Source organism: Triticum urartu, chromosome 5A (assembly GCF_056163025.1).
Source record: "Triticum urartu cultivar PI428250 chromosome 5A, HENAU_Tu73, whole genome shotgun sequence".
NCBI classification, from domain to species: Eukaryota; Viridiplantae; Streptophyta; class Magnoliopsida; order Poales; family Poaceae; genus Triticum; species Triticum urartu.
Genome location: NC_141877.1, coordinates 578,669,374 through 578,683,256, shown reverse-complemented (window position 1 = coordinate 578,683,256; position 13,883 = coordinate 578,669,374). Strand labels below are relative to the sequence as shown.

At 43.4% G+C, this 13,883-nt stretch overlaps 1 protein-coding gene and 1 pseudogene across 1 annotated transcript; both read left to right on the top strand.

Moving 5' to 3' along the window:
• The first annotated feature begins 92 nt into the window (after positions 1-92).
• Positions 93-1,648, top strand: LOC147973022 (uncharacterized). The gene is made up of 2 exons (XM_087524104.1): positions 93-1,287; positions 1,605-1,648. The coding sequence occupies exons 1-2, from the start codon at positions 93-95 to the stop codon at positions 1,646-1,648; spliced, it is 1,239 nt and encodes a 412-aa protein (XP_087380230.1).
• A 674-nt stretch (positions 1,649-2,322) lies between these two features.
• LOC147973021 (uncharacterized) lies at positions 2,323-11,120 on the top strand (annotated as a pseudogene).
• The last annotated feature ends 2,763 nt before the right edge of the window (positions 11,121-13,883 follow it).

The window sequence follows — 13,883 nt, the reverse complement described above, 5'->3', positions numbered from 1 at the left end:
TTGAGCATTCCCTTCGTTGCTGGAGCTGAACAGGTCAGGCATTTGGGTACTCAGTCTGAGGTGTGTGTGCTGGGTGTGGAGGAACTAAAGGTATGGCAAGCAATGAAAATGCCCCAGCAGGAGTCACAGCGGGGGAGCTTGCTGCTGTTTTGCAGGCGATGGATGAGAAGTATCGGGTGTTGTTTGATGCAATTAACAAGCAAGCAGGGAACTCAAGATCAGAAGTGGAGATAAAAGAAGAGGTGCATCCTTTGCAAATGCCCCATGTAAAATTAGAAGGGCCTGAGAGTTATGTGAGTTGGGCGGAGCATACAGAGACCATTTTGGTCTCTAGGAAGCTTGAAGGTTATATTTTAGGCATGGTGGAGAAGCCTGCAGATGAGAGTTCCAAAGAAGGCCAGAAGTGGAAGGCGACAAATGCACTTGTGAGGGCCTGGTTATTGAGCTCAGTATCACCTCAGATCGCTAAGCAAATTGAAAGGATTAAAGAAGCTTCTGAAATCTGGAGATTATTGAAAGGGACATTCTCAGGAATAGGAAATGAAATGCTTGCTTGCAAGATTCAGAAGGAGTTGCAGGACCTGAGTCAAGGCGAGAAGACAGTGGTTGACTATGTTTTTGAGCTGAAACGACTTTGGAGCGATTTGGATTATTATGATCCAATTGAGATGGAGTGTGGCAAGTGCATTGAAAAATACAATAAATGGACCGAGAGGAGGCGTGTTAGGGATTTTCTAAATGGACTTAATTCTAAGTTTGAAAACAGAAGGGCTGCATTGTATGGTAGTGGGAAACTACCTAACCTGGAGCAAGCAATATCTGCAATTATTAGTGAGGAAACTCGGTTGAAGCTGGAGGCTACAGGATCGTCTACACAAGGCATCGCACAGAGGCGCTCGGCCTTCCTTGCTACAGAAGGGGCAAATTTTCAAAGATCAGGAGCAAGTATATATGAGAAGAAATGTTTTGAATGTGGCCAGCCAGGACACTTGCGAGTCTCTTGTCCTGAATTAGTTGGAGCAGGCCGGGGTAGAGGACAAGAGTGGCGTGGCAGGGGTCGTGGACGTGTATTTGATGGACATGGAGGTAACCGGGGGCGTGGTGTGCGACCTACAGGCAGGGCAAATATCTCATCAGTTATTGAAGAAGCCCCACAAACTATGAAAGTAGAGATGTCAGTCGATGACTGGGAGAGGTGGAGCAAATTTAAGGGAATGTGTTTGGAGGATAAGCAATCTATCGAGGCTTCTACTGCATCCACTTCTGCTGCATCTGCCAACTTTGGTGGTAAAAATTCTTGCACTGTGAGTTATGAAGTTGCTTATATACCATGGTTAATTGACTCTGGGGCTTCTAGACATATGGCTGGTTCTTATAGAAATTTTATTGACTATGCTCCTGATTTAAAAAGGCAAAGTGTCAAATTGGCTGATGGCTCCTCTCAAACTGTTCTGGGGTCAGGAACAGTCAAGTGTGGATCTAATATGCATCTTTCATCTGTTCTGCATGTTCCCTCGTTCCCAATTAATCTGCTATCCATTAGTTGCATTACAAACGAGCTTAATTGTGTTGCTATCTTCTTCCCATCATGGTGCTTATTTCAGGAACTTGGGACTGGAAGAAGGCTTGGGACAGGGAGCATGCGTGATGGCATGTACTACTTAGATGATAACATGTCACCTACTGTTGCTGCTGTGTTGTCTCACTCTCCACTGGAGGAATTTCTTCTTCATCATCGCAGGCTAGGACATATGTCTTTTGTCATTTTGGGTCAGCTTTATCCAAACCTGTATAATAAAATTAGCAAAGAGAATCTAGTATGTGATGCGTGCCACTATGGGAAACAGACTAGGAGTACTTATGTATCTTCTGATAATAGGAGTACGGTACCGCTTCAGACCATCCACTCGGATGTATGGGGTCCTAGCAGAGTATTATCTCTTAATGGATATCGCTCTTTTGTCACATTCATTGACTGCTGCACTAGGACTACTTGGGTCTATGTGTTGAAAAACAAGAGTGATGTATTTGAATGTTTTAGGGATTTTCATAATTTAATCATGACCCAATATAATGCATGCGTGAAAGTACCCCGTACTGATAATGGCACGGAATATGTGAATAAGGAGTTTGACGAATATTTATCAAGCTTTGGAATTATTCATCAAACTACTTGTCCTGGTACCTCTGAACAGAATGGCTTGGCTGAGAGAAAAAAATAGGCATCTCTTAGAGATTACACGGTGTATCATGATGGCCATGAATGTTCCAAAATTTCTGTGGAGTGAGGCAGTAATGACTGCTGCATACTTGATGAACAGAATGCCATCTAGAGTTCTTGGTTACAAAACTCCAATAGAGTGTCTGACAGGTAGGACTACATATGTGGTTCCACCAAAGGTGTTCGGGTGTGTGTGTTTTGTGAAAGATTACAGGCCATCTGTTGGAAAGTTAGATCCAAGGGCTGTGAAGTGTGTGTTTGTGGGGTATTCTTGGAAGTAGAAAGGCTATAAGTGTTGGTGTCCATCAGAAAAACGAATGTTTGTGAGCATGGATGTAATCTTCAGGGAACAAGTACCATTTTATGGGGAACCTGATGATTTAACCGATGTCTTTCCTGATCTGTTTTCTAGTGATGTTTCAGATCTGGACAATGGGACGGGGGGAGAAAAAGAAGGAGAAGAGAGCAATTCTACACCATCAAGAGAAATGGTGGTTGGAGTAATACCATTGGAAGACAAAAATGATAATATAGATGTGGATCTTATAGAAGGAGAACCAGGGCGAACTATGCAAGGGGAGAGACAAAATACATCAACTGAAGTTATGCGGTGGGCAAGACCGGATGAAGAACAAAATCTGCGGGTGTATACGCGGAGACATCAAACTGAGGAAGAACATGTGCAGGGGGAGGAAATTAGTCCAGCGGAGGATGATTCAGAAGCTCAAGTTCAATCCGACGGGCATGATTCCAGTTCACAACCATCAGCTTCATCTCATACTCCACTACCGATCTCCACAAGCGATGGTATACCTCCTCTTGCTTATGATGACTTAAATGTTCCCATTGCCCTTAGAAAGCAGCCTCGCACTATTGCTGGAAAATTGCCCTCTAAGTTAGCCCCATATGATGTCTCTAATTATGTTACATACAGTTCTATTGGGCCTTTGTATAAGTCATTTATAGCTTCCTTGCATTCAACTTTACCTATACCACGTGACTGGCAGGAAGCGAAGCAATACCCAGAATGGAGGGCGGCAATGTTAGAGGAAATGGCAGCACTTGATAAGAACCAAACATGGGTACTTACTTCTCTCCCTGTAGATAAGAAAGTTGTGGGTTGTAAATGGGTATTTATAGTTAAACAAACTCCAGATGGTAAGGTGGAAAGATATAAGGCTAGCTAGTTGCAAAAGGGTATAGTCAAACTTACGGAGTGGATTATGATGAAACGTTTGCTCCAGTGGCGAAATTGAGTACTGTCAGGACTTTAATCTCGATAGCTGCAAATCAGAAGTGGAAATTGTTCCAGATGGATGTTAAAAATGCTTTTCTCCATGGAGATCTGCAAGAGGAGGTTTATATGGAAATTCCTCCTGGGTTTAGAAGCCGGGAAACAGAGGGTAAAGTGTGTCGGTTAACAAAGTCTCTGTATGGACTAAAACAGTCTCCTAGGGCATGGTTCGGAAGGTTTCAAAAGGAAATCTATTCCATGGGTTATCGGCAAAGCAATGCAGATCATACCCTATTCTTTAAATGCCAGTGCGATTACATTACTATACTTCTTGTTTATGTAGATGACATTGTGATTACAGGTAACAATGAGGTGGAGATATCTCAGTTGAAGAAGATGTTAGCAAAGTCGTTTGAAGTCAAGGATATGGGATATCTCCACTACTTCTTGGGAATCGAAGTTGCATATGGCCCAAAAGGTATTTATCTCTCACAAAGAAAATATGTGCTTGATTTACTTGAGGAGACAGGGATGTTAGGATGCAAACCTGCAATCACACCAATAGAACAGAATCATCGGATCTCTGCAGATGGTGGTGATCCCGTTGATAGGTACCAATACCAAAGGCTAGTTGGGCGGTTAATCTATCTGTCACATACGAGACCAGAAATAGCATATGCTGTTAGTACCGTAAGCAGATACATGCATGACCCTAGAACTAGCCACTTAGATGCTGCGAATAGAATTCTAAGATACTTAAAGAGTTGTCCTGGGAAGGGAATCCTGTTCACTAATCATGGACATCTGAGAATCGAGGGGTACACAGATGCGGACTGGGCTGGATGCTTAGATGATAGGCGTTCAACTTCGGGCTACTGCATGTTTGTCGGAGGAAATTTGGTTAGTTGGAGAAGTAAGAAGCAGAGTGTGATAGCTCGCTCGACAGCGGAAGTGGAGTTTAGGTCAATGGCTTCAGGGTTGTGTGAACTGATGTGGCTAAAAACATTGCTAACGGAGTTGCAGTTGTGCAGTGGTGCACCTATTCAGGTATATTGTGATAATCAGGCCACAATTAACATAGTGAACAACCCTGTTTATCATGATAGAACTAAACATATTGAGATAGATAGGCACTTTATCCGGGAGAAATTAGATGAAAGGTTATTCCAAATTAGTTATGTTAGGTCAGTAGATCAGCTTGCAGATGTATTAACAAAAGGGATAGGTGTTGTATCATTTATGAGGATTTGTAACAAGATGGGGCTTATTGACATCTTCGCCCCATCTTGAGGGGGAGTGTCGGTACTCTTGTTGTATAATAGGAAAGCTAGAGGTCTTATGTGTAAAAGTGAAGCTCTGTAAATATCTGTACTGAGGATGAATGGATGAGGTTGCCCCGACCAGAAATTCCAGTGTCTTCCCCTTCTCTCACCTTCGACTCCTCTCTGATTAGGTGTGTGTTCCACAACAGTAATCAACATGGTATTTAAAGAGTTAATAACATGTAAAGGAAAGACTCAAGATACATCACTACTACAAGTTTTGTGCACCTAGATTACTCTGATGGTTAGAATGATTGAAATGATAATGCTGATTAAGTTTGTGAAACAAAGTTCGAAATTATAATTCTAAACAAGACATGCAATGAGTGATATAAAAACTGCCACAGATATATGTTTGATTTGCAATGGAGTCGCCAATTTCTAACAAAGTAGTTCTGCTAGTCATGTGTGAATATCAAAATCCTCGATACATTTTTGTACAATGAATAATCCAGCAGGCAGCAGCTCCCCTAATTTGGTTCTCTTTCTGATAATTAAAGTAGTTACGCACACCAATTCAATAAATTTATTTTCATTGGAATTAATCAGGAAGTTCAAGGTTTATTGACCATTATAAATGGCTAGGTATATTGCTTGTTTGGAAATAGAAGTTCAAAGTGCAAGCAAAACAAGACTGACTGTACACAATGATTAGGATCATCAGAGACGACCAAGTCCATTATTAGTTAGAAAAAGAAAACTACAGTAGAGGTTAAAGAGCGTGTGTGAGAAGAGTCAAAGAGGTTAACTCGCAGTCCAAAGCCATATGGAACTTGCGAATATAGCTACCTCTACCAAGAAGTCAATGTTGCTTTGGTAACCTAACCTCTACATAGGTGAGGTATAGGCACGTTTTAAAGTGGTGACTTGATGGGACAAAGGTCATCTCAGCTGTTTGTACGAGTTGGTGGTGTGCCAAGAAACTACTTTGAATTGAATTTATGATTCCGATCAATCAAATAAAAGCAAACAGGGTACTTATTTGTAATTTTTTTATTGTCTGATTCAATCGTTTACTTCATGTTATCACCTATACATCTTGTACTAGATATTCATTTTCCACCATATTCCACACAGAAACGATGAGCGAATATTTAATTTGAGTACACTCACCTCGAGGCCAGCTTCTCAACGGTGACCAATGATTAGTAACTGTTTAACTTGATGTTTAGTACGGCCACAACACATCATTAGATATGTCTTGAACCGCAGTTGCTGTAACAGCACAGTTTCAATCGATGAATCGATGATACCCAGAACCTAAGGCCTTAACCCCTGCACAGATGGAGCATTGGTTTGCCTTCCATTTTGAAAAGAAAAACAATTGATACCAGATTATGTAACAAGAATGATACCAGATTATGTAACAAGAATGATACCAGATTATGTAACAAGAATGATACCAGATTATGTAACAAGAAACTAAAAAAAAACATATTCTTCTCAACAGTAAGTAGTTTTACTTCGTTCCATGGCCTTCTTAGACATCATAAATTGCAGTAGATTTTTCAACCAGGCTACTTACAACATTTACTTTGTCAGAAAAGAACAGATTAATGTATCGTGTAAGTCTGTAAGATATGCACTGAAGCTGAACAAGAAATCCTATGTGTACTACGTAAGCAGTGACATTGCAGGAAGACCAGGGACACATTGACTTGACTGATCATCTTCGGTAGAGTTGGAAATTATAAGTTAGAGAATCTCTACCTTTCAGTTTCAAGAAGAGAGACGGAAAGTAAGAACTGACACAGGACATAATGAACATAAATGTTTGTTCATCTTTGCTAGACAACAGTTTACTGAGGAAACATAAAGATAAAAGGTGCCCAGCGAACACAAAATGTCATCTTGTCTAACAGAAAACGTTTAGATAAAAGAGGTGGTTAGGTTAATGAAATTATAGCGGAATTTCTCAAACAAACAGTGACAAATGGTTACATGTGAGCCTCTGAGGGCATGCTTCTTGATGCAAATATAACAAAAAATAACTTGTGTTTTTCGCTAGTATTTAACCAAAGAGCAACTTTCCCATAAGAAAACTAAGTGAATTAGTTTCTAAATGCCATTGATAAATGAAATACGCTGATCAGTGATCACTGCAGATTCTAACATAAATATGGCATTTGCTGTTTGAGTCGTTGCCTTTTTCCATTTCAGCCATTACAGCCAATTGTCAAACCTTTTTACAGAGGAAGGAAACAGATGCTTCCTACCTAGTCAGGCAATACATGTTGCTTACAGGGAAACTTACCTTGAACTGTTATGCACAAACTATTATAAAGCAGTGGTGGCCTGGCTACTTGTCGCAACTAGTTTCATATACCAACATGATAACAGGGAGATGGCAACCTGTTCAATGAACATTGTACTCCCTCCGTCTCAAAATACTTGTCGGAGAAATGGATGAATCTAGACGTATTTTAGTTATAGATACATCCAATTTTATCCATTTCTCCAACAAGTATTTCAGAACGGAGGGAGTAATAAGGATGGTACTAGTTTGAAGAACATTGCAAATAAGAATTGAACTAGTCTGAAGAACACCATAAATGAACACGCCATTAGACCAATTTGGGAAAGCAGTGCCAAGCTGCATGTGCTTTGCGCAGAACACGAAACCATCCTTTAACAAATCACGAGCCCTGAAATATATAACAAGAACCTCTCACAAGCAGGAACGTACAACAAGATAAGGTGCACTCATAAAAAAAGGAACACGCCACAGTCAAAAAAAAAAAGGAACACGCGAGGGAGCTACCAAAATTCCAGTATAAAAACCATGGCTGCGTCTGTAAAGTGGTGAGAATATCCCTGCCCGACTAGGTTTCTGCTAGAAAGAGCGCCATGCAAAACGTCAAACATTCACAACTTGATGGCACATGCCGTCAACACAGCTTGAGTTAATTTATTTGTAGCCAAGTATTGCCTGCACCTGGGACAAGAGCTAAGCAACCAACACTGTGATGTTAAAGAACTCAGGAAATCTGAGAAAGGCTCACTGTTTATTGCATGACAGAGACAGTCACTAAGATGGATTGTGATCATGCTTACCTTTTCTGAAGCTAGCGCAAGATGGAAGTTTTTTATCTACCCCCCGCACCCCGCATAGTGTACTGTGCACATGTAGGTCGTAATTAATTACTGACTGACAAAGGGCAGGCACTTTATTAGCTTATTGATTATTCCATTACAAGAAGAAGATGTCGGGATGGCTCTGATTATGTTGTCCAACGAAGAACAAAGGAATAATCGTAGTAGCCTCACTGGCTATCTTCTTCCTTGTGACTCTGTCCTCAATAATTTAATAATGCATATGTTATTTTATTTAGATGACAGCAAGTTTATTACATTACAAAAATAACAATAAATTACCTCTTGAAAGGAATGAAAAGTCTGGTAGGCTTGTTGGTGAACCATCACATCACATAAAGACAAATAAAAGTAAAAAAAGTGATAAACAACATTGTGCAGCATATGAAAGAAATAGGAACAATGCAGTAAAGTTCAAGTAATACGATCTTGTCCACGTAATAGGAGATATGCATCACCTTTACAGCCCTCACAAGTTCCACGAGGGTCGAGGAGGATCTGTTTCGAACCGGAATTGCCTGTGTGAATGGAGGGGTTCTATCCTCAATTCCTACAATAATTGGAAGACACACCTGAGTAAGGAGCTGGAGCCTGGAGTTTACATTTGTGAGATTCCCATAAATATTAATGATAGTTCAAAAATTCCTAAAAAGTTCAAAGTTGCAGCACATAGAAAGCTATGTAAACATACAAATTTCAACCCTGAAATCAAGAACCAAATAAGACGAGCCCTATATTCAAAACTAAGTGCCTTTTTTGTTACTGGTTCAAATATTGAGGTTTTATATTTCTCTTTTTTTGCTGGTTAATCATGTCTTGAGTTTGCAAAAGGGCATTACATTTCGTAAATTTATGTTGATAAGTACTTTGATGATACATAATTTTCTTGGATTTTATAAATTTATTCAAAAAGCTTGGATTCTATACATACTTGTAACATATATTACAAATGACAATAATTGCAAACAATGGCAGTAATTGGATTGGTTCGGCTGATAACTAATTGAGGGCTTCCAAATAATGGGATCAATTGCTAACTAATTGAGGACTTACATATACTCCCTCCGTTCCAAATTACTCGTCGCAGAAATTGATGTATCTAGAACTAAAATACATCTAGATACATCCATACCCACGACAAGTAATTCGGAACTAAAATACATCTAGATACATCCATACATCCATACCCACAACAAGTAATTCACAGAAATGATTGTAGACTTTTAAAAAATGTCATGATGTGATGCGCGGCAGCAGTAGAGCAATGTACCCCGTTTGATTTATGCAATTTGATGGCTAGGATCCTCCAGATCCACCCCAACTCGTCATGTTTATAATAGTAGAGATGACACGCCTTTCAGTGTGTGTTCAAGAGAAAAAATACCATCGGTTTTAGGCCTGATGGTTGAGTTTTTTCCTGTTGACTTCATGGCTGCTCGGATGGATTATTATAACAGCCAGTTGGCTCCCCCTATTCTACCATATGGTCAAAGTTTTTTTGTCAGTCAAGTTACGCGCGGAAAGAAAAGGAACCCATATGCACTCTCCTGTGTCCTCAGTCAATGCCAACAATTTCCTCTTTGTATAACACACGTTGCACAATTGCTGACATGCTAGAATTGGCGTACGATCACGTAAAAAAATAGAATATGCCTAGGATCTACCATCTGCTCTTTCGGCACAAGATGGGAAACCTTTTCATGATCGAAGATAAACAGATGGCCCCTACCTGTAAAAGGAGGAAAGGGGGAAACAATGGCCCCTTAACTCAATAAAGGTGTTCCCCCAACATGTATCAATTGCATATTCTCAGCTTCAGTTAAAAAATCCTGATTCTGAATGTGTTCTCACCAGTTTCATTAAAAAAACACGAGCATTTATAATACAATTTTATGGATCCATATCCCGGTGCTACAGATACATGAGAAGATGTATACTGTAATTAATGTGGTCAACATATTGATCAGATTAGAATTCAGTAAGGTAGTTTGGTTCAATGAAAATTCTTCAAAGTCGAATGACAGACATCGTGCTTATACATCGAACTTGAATCTGGTCAATTGCTAAATAACTAAAACAGTCTGAAAGGAAGGGCACACTCCAGTTCATTGCACTACAAAAACTAGTACAATTCAATCATCAGTAAAGCATGACGTTTAGCTAACTAGCTTCAGTGTAGCATCACTGTATTGATTGAATGAGCAGCATCCTAGTTTAGATTGCAATGCCCTTGTCGATCACTTGACGGTAGCTAAGCCATACAAGTAATGTGATACCACTAAACAAATAAGATGATACTATGTGTACTATAGTAGCAATCAAATCTGACTGGACAAATGGTATGACTTCAATATGAGCACTGTTCTAACCATAAAACTGAAGTCATTATATGCAAGTGGGCAATAGCCCAGCAGCTGCCGCTCTCAATAGCACCTTGTAGGCCTGATTTTTACCTGTGGTGCCTAACAACCAAGTTGACTCACTTTAAAACTTTCTAAACCTGATTCTCAAGCCCCCATATTTGGTCAGGACATGTAACTGGTAGCTACTGTATCCTGGAACATTTGATTGAGATGAAAACTGAAAATTGAAATGCCAAACATGTAATTCCTCCACCTCAAGCCTTATTTCACGCCACCACGTCATCATAAGCGTGTTAGGCCCTACCCCTCCCCCCCCCCTCCAAAAAAAAATTTGCACTACTATCTCCTAAGAGCATCTCCAGCCGTTGGCCCCCAGGGGGCGCATAAAATCGCCGCCTGGGGGCGTACCGGCGCTAAACCGCGTGTTGGGGGCGTGATGCTCCCCAGTCGCCGCCCCCACGTCGCATTTTGCTTTTTTTAAAACAAAATCCGGCCCCACATTCGCACAAACAAGACACAAATTTAACCAAACTTTGACGAGTTCATCAAATAGTTTACAAAAAAAAGACACTACTAGACCCGCCATCGTCCTCGCCGCCCGCCGCCCTGAAGCTCTACATGCCGAGGAGCCTGTAGAACTGCATGTAATCGCCGCCGCTGTCGTCGTCGTCGCCTCCTCCGCGACCGCCGTCCCTGTTGCTCCCCTGCCCAAGGTCGCCGACGCGCGGCGGGTTGGACGGTCCGTGGGCGTCCTCATCGTCGTCGCTGTCGAGGATCACCACGCCGTTCTCGTCATCGCGCCCACGCTGGCGGGCGGCTATCTCCTGCAGGGCTCGATGCTGCCGGACCATCTCGTCACGGAGGTAGTCGTCCCGCGCCCACTTTAGGGCGGCCTCGTCGAAGAAGCCGGACTAGGCTATGGCCTCGTACTCCGCGGGGAGGCCGGACTCCACCTTCGGCCTAACGAGCCGGGCAGAGGTGGGGGAGGACTCGGTGATGCGGACGCCGCAGCTGCAGGTGCGCCGGCTGATCGGCGCATCCTGGGGCTCCAGCTTGACAGGGAGGAGGGAGAACTGGACGAGCGGCCAGACGAGGAGGAGGACATCGGGTCCATGCGTCTTGGTGTCCAGGAGCTCCCACGCCGGCGGGAGAAGGTGGGGGGAGCGGGGTACTCCAGCCTCGGCGTGTTGCTGCCCTCGATGTACTCGAGGACGGCCTCCAGCGTGCGGCCGGGCACGCCCCACCATCGGCATTGTGCTTCCCGGAGGGCATGATGCCGTTGGTGGCCTCGAGCTGCTCGGCGTGGCGGCGGCGGAAGTACGGCTCCCACAGCGTGCTGTCGGGGGCGTACCTTGGCCCTTCTCTCGCCGCCTACGATAGAAAGGAATGGATACGGGCGATCTCCAAATGCCTAGCCGCCCCGGTGGGCGGCGGTGGCACCGGGACCCCGCCGGCGCTTATCCTCCACGCCCCGGGCACCCGCGTGTCTGGCGGGACCGGGTACACGGCCTCACAGAGAAGCCGAGCTTCGTCCTCGCGAAGGTGGCGGCGGCCGAAGCCGTTCACCGCCGCGCCATCGCCTGGGAAGCGCTCGGCCATTGGGTGAGGCGAGAAGAGAGGGAGGAACGGGGGCGTCGGCGATGGAGAGCGAGGTCTATGTGTGGCTCACCGGTGCAGGAGGGGGCGACTTATATAGGCGGCGCCCGCGTGGCCACCGTGTGTACGCGTGGCAGGCGAGGGACGCGCGTCGCCCCGCTGCCCGTGAGGCATCAATGGAGGCTGACCGGCGTGGCAGCGCGCGCCCGCGGGAAACCGAGGCAATGAGGGCAACAAAGCGACGAGAACAGCCGAGTCGCTGCCAAGGAGGGCCCGCCGATTTTCGCGCCAAAAACGATTCGGCCGGCGCCCCAAGCGCCCCCCAGCGGGTTCGGTCTGGGCCCGCCGACGCCAATTTCGACCCAAGCCAGCAAAAAAAGGGCTTTTGAGGGCACGACTGGGCCGATTTTTTCGACACCGACGGCCAAAAAAATCATCTAAGGGGCCTTATTCGGGGCGCGGCTAGAGATGCTCTAAAATCTGAAGCCCAAATGGACAGCCGGCGACCGCCATTACCACCTAGACGACCTGATTTGCGGCTTAAACTAGGATTAAGTGGACTATATGAACCGCCATTGCTTCCAAGACAACATCCATCAAAATCAAACAGAGCACCACTCTCCGCGCGTTCACGGAAGTAGAAATTTCGAGAAATCTATCGGTACCTCTGATGCGTAGGAGGGGAATTAGGGCAGAACAACCCCGCGGGTCAGTCTGATCGGACAGGATCGAGGAACCCTAGAGTTTGGATTGGGGCTGGTCTGCCTCCGCCTCGTCGCGTCAGACTCAATCCCCACGCTTGCTCGAGGCGGAGGAGAAAATTTGGCGGCAGGACTAGGATGCAGGCGATTTTATTTTTCTTTGAGGTCTGGTGCAGCCGAGGTTGTGTGGGAAGCCGATGAGGAACGGTAGCATGGGCTTGACTTTGTTTTTAGGGTAATAGCATGGCCTTGATAACTGGGTTTTAGCCCATGAGGCTGCATGGTAGTAAATGGGCTTGGTGATCTCGTCTGCTGCTTTGCTACGAAATCACTAGTAGTAGTTGCCCAAAAAAACTATTAATATTATCTAAGGTATACCCGATTCTCAAAAAAAAGGATTACCCTTTGCAAAGATGCAGGAGCTATATCCCTGGCGATATATATGCTACCTTCGCCTGAAAGCTTTTCCCCACGCGTAGCCATTGCGCCGGTCCGATGAAACAATTTCATCTGTTTTTCTTCGATCGGTCAGGTTTCAATCAAGAGGGCGATTGATGTTGGCTGCCTTCGCTCTGGTTTCTTCATTTTTTTTCTCTTTGGGTTTTATTTTTTCTATATCTATATCTACTATTAAAAAAATAGATATTCTTAGTTTGGTTTAATCCTTTTCGTTTGGTTTACACATGCTAAGCGATATGGCCCAAGTACTTGTATGTTGATGAGCCTTTTATGGGTTTCATAGAGACCGCGGAAAATAACTGGGTCAAAATAAATCAACATTGTGGGAATTGAACATAGGACCTCATGTCTAACTCTTCGATGTAAAACAACCAATGACGTATGCGCCTTTCACATTTACTAATCCCAACTCGCTCTAAATATACGAGTGACAGCCATCATGTTTAGGACGAGCTAATTGAGAGAATAAGCTAATAAATGAAGGATTGTGGGCTTAAATAGAATATTAAATGGATGTGGCTAATTAAACAAAGGAGTATGCGTAAACCAGTGGAATAACTAAAAGAAAGATTGTGGTCTTAATAAATTCAACATGAAGGATTTAAGGTAAAAAGGTAGGATAATTAAAAGGAAGGATAAGTAGGCATCAATGTGTTAGGGCTACTAAATTAGAAAATGGGTGACAATATCATGGTAATTAATGAAAGAATTATACTTAAATGCCATTAAATATACTTAAAATGGAATCGGTGGAAGATTATGCCCGGCAAAGAAAATATGAACACGGCTAAATTGCAACGTATTTTTTATGTTCATTTTGTAGAAGGATGCTGCGTTGCAACATGTTCTTTATAGTGAATTTGATGATGTGGGACATTATGCTTGCACAAAATA

Coding starts and splice junctions, on each gene's coding strand:
- LOC147973022 (XM_087524104.1), top strand. CDS start 93: ATGGCAAGCAATGAAAATGCCCCAGCAGGAGTCACAGCGGGGGAGCTT. Junction 1,288..1,604: donor TGCATCTGCCAACTTTGGTG/GTAAAAATTCTT, acceptor TGCTTATTTCAG/GAACTTGGGACTGGAAGAAG.